The 2,156-nt window shown below is 37.1% G+C and overlaps 1 protein-coding gene across 1 annotated transcript in view; it reads left to right on the forward strand.

Annotated features, from left to right (window-relative positions):
- SDR16C5 (short chain dehydrogenase/reductase family 16C, member 5) overlaps positions 1-2,156 on the forward strand; it is an 8,406-nt gene that overhangs the window by 5,684 nt on the left and 566 nt on the right. The window contains exons 4-6 of the mRNA XM_008942155.1: positions 363-392; positions 1,040-1,184; positions 1,965-2,087. Coding sequence (XP_008940403.1) covers positions 363-392; positions 1,040-1,184; positions 1,965-2,087 — 298 coding nt within the window. The remainder of the gene's footprint in view (positions 1-362; positions 393-1,039; positions 1,185-1,964; positions 2,088-2,156) is intronic.

The following is a 2,156-nucleotide window of genomic DNA, read 5'->3' on the forward strand; positions in this document are numbered from 1 at the left end:
GGTCTACAGACTGTCAGGTAAGTATCAGCAAATCCCATTACAAATTAGATGTACATACCAGTAATTTTTTCTTGGAGATCTCACAAACACTTGGTTTATGCAATTTATCCTGACATACTGAACACTCAGGAAGGGCTTGCAGATACAAAAGGTGGTGGTGCATTGAGGAAGATGGTTCCACTGTCCTCTATAGGTGAAATCTTGAAGGAAAACAAACTCTGCCAATTTTTGAAGTCACTCTTTTAGCAAACTTGAATTTTGTTGTATATAACAACTATTTTCATGCATATTTGAAAAAGTCTTAGAAAACCACATGCAAATGTCTGTATTAAGATAAGGTTCCTACAGTTGCAAAACTGTAGAATCATTTGGGTTGGAAGGAATGTCTGGAGGTGATTTGGCCCATACCCTCCAATAAAAACAATGCCAAATTTAGACCAGGTTGTACAGGGCCTTGTGAGGGCAAATTCTCATTATCTGCAGGGATAGAGTTCCGTATGTTCATCAGATAATAAAAACCAGATAATATTCAGTCTTCCTCAGCAAACAAAATGGTATTGTAGTTGCAGGGCAAATCAGAAGTAATAGATTGAAGCAGCATTTATAAGTAGGTTATTTATATTTCACCACTAGGAATAGTTCGTACTGAAATGCAACCTGTGATACTAAAGGGTGAAGACATTCTGAACCAAAAGAATTCCTGGCTTGTACATGAGTATCTGGAAATGCACATAAAATGTTGAGTAAGCTCATCTTCCTCAGTCTATCTATAGTGCACTGAAAAAAAGCCTTCTGCAAAGGATAAATCTTATCCTTAGACAACTGTGCATCAGTCATGGGAAGAGCCATTCACCTTCAGAGCTGGCATCACCAATATGCACAGTATCCCTAAAACACTAATTACAAGACTGCTATTTGTATAACTAAGTAATAACAGGGCTTAAATAGTATTACAAAACATTAAATTCTGTACATGACACTTTCTGTGGTGCTTTGGATGTATTTTATTTTTGATATTTCTTCTTTCTTTACTTTTCAGATTATTCTGCAAGTAAATTTGCAATCATGGGAATGATGGAAGCCATAGATTGGGAACTGTGTTGTGCAGGAAAACATGGTGTTAAAATCACAATCGTTTGCCCTTATTTTGTTCATACTGCATTAGCTAAAGGTTTTCAAAGCCAGTAAGTAAAATCTAGATCACGTACTACTTCATATGCAAAACCAGAATCATTAACCACTAGATATGCCATATCGAGTCTCCAAGTATTAAAAGGTTGGTTTGTTTTTTGATTTTTCAGTTCAGTATTTTCGCCCTGTTGGCTCAGTGCAACATCTCTCAACAGAAGAAATCCAGGTCTCATGAACAATTAATGTGACATACACCTGGGACAACATATAACATAACATAACATAAACATAACATAAACATAACATAATAGAATATAAAAATATATTTTAAATATGGTATAATATAAATATATATTCTGTTATATATTATATTATATTACGCATATAACTTCATGGTCAAGGAATGGTTGAGGATGTACAGCAGTATTTAAGACAACCTTATTTGTCAGCAGATTGGGCACTGTTGAGGCTCTCTGCCCCAAGTAAATTTGGCACTGTGATGACAGTTATAGCTGTCAGCCACGAACTGTCTTTATTAACAGGTCATTAATAAACAGGTTTATTATCTGCCCTGCTATCTGTATGAGCAGGTCCTGCACTTCTCTGAGTGAGAATAGCTGTGCTGGTAGTATCTGGTGGGTGGCCATACGGTTGTAGAGATGGGAGAGGCTGCAGGCACCAAATTAGCTGTTGCAGTAGTGCAATACCAGCGGTCTTGACTTTTCAGTGCTCTGGTCCTGCTTCCAACATTCATCATCCCGCAGTAACACATATTATACTTCTCAAAAGTAAGGTTTCATCATTTCACAGTGCTTTGTTTCTTGTTTCACCAGGTACCCCCTTTTACTTCCTGTTTATGATCCAGACTATGTAGCCAGTAGGATCATGGATGCAATTCAAAAGGACAAGTTTTATCTAATGATGCCTCCAACTTTACGCTTTGTTGGTCTCAAAAAGTAAGAATGTGACTCCTTTTTTAGCATTGCCTTCTTTCCTTTGCCACATGCCTGAAGAATCAGCAGGCA

The sequence above is a fragment of the Merops nubicus genome, unplaced genomic scaffold (genome assembly GCF_000691845.1).
Source record: "Merops nubicus isolate BGI_N331 unplaced genomic scaffold, ASM69184v1 scaffold7036, whole genome shotgun sequence".
NCBI classification, from domain to species: domain Eukaryota; kingdom Metazoa; phylum Chordata; class Aves; order Coraciiformes; family Meropidae; genus Merops; species Merops nubicus.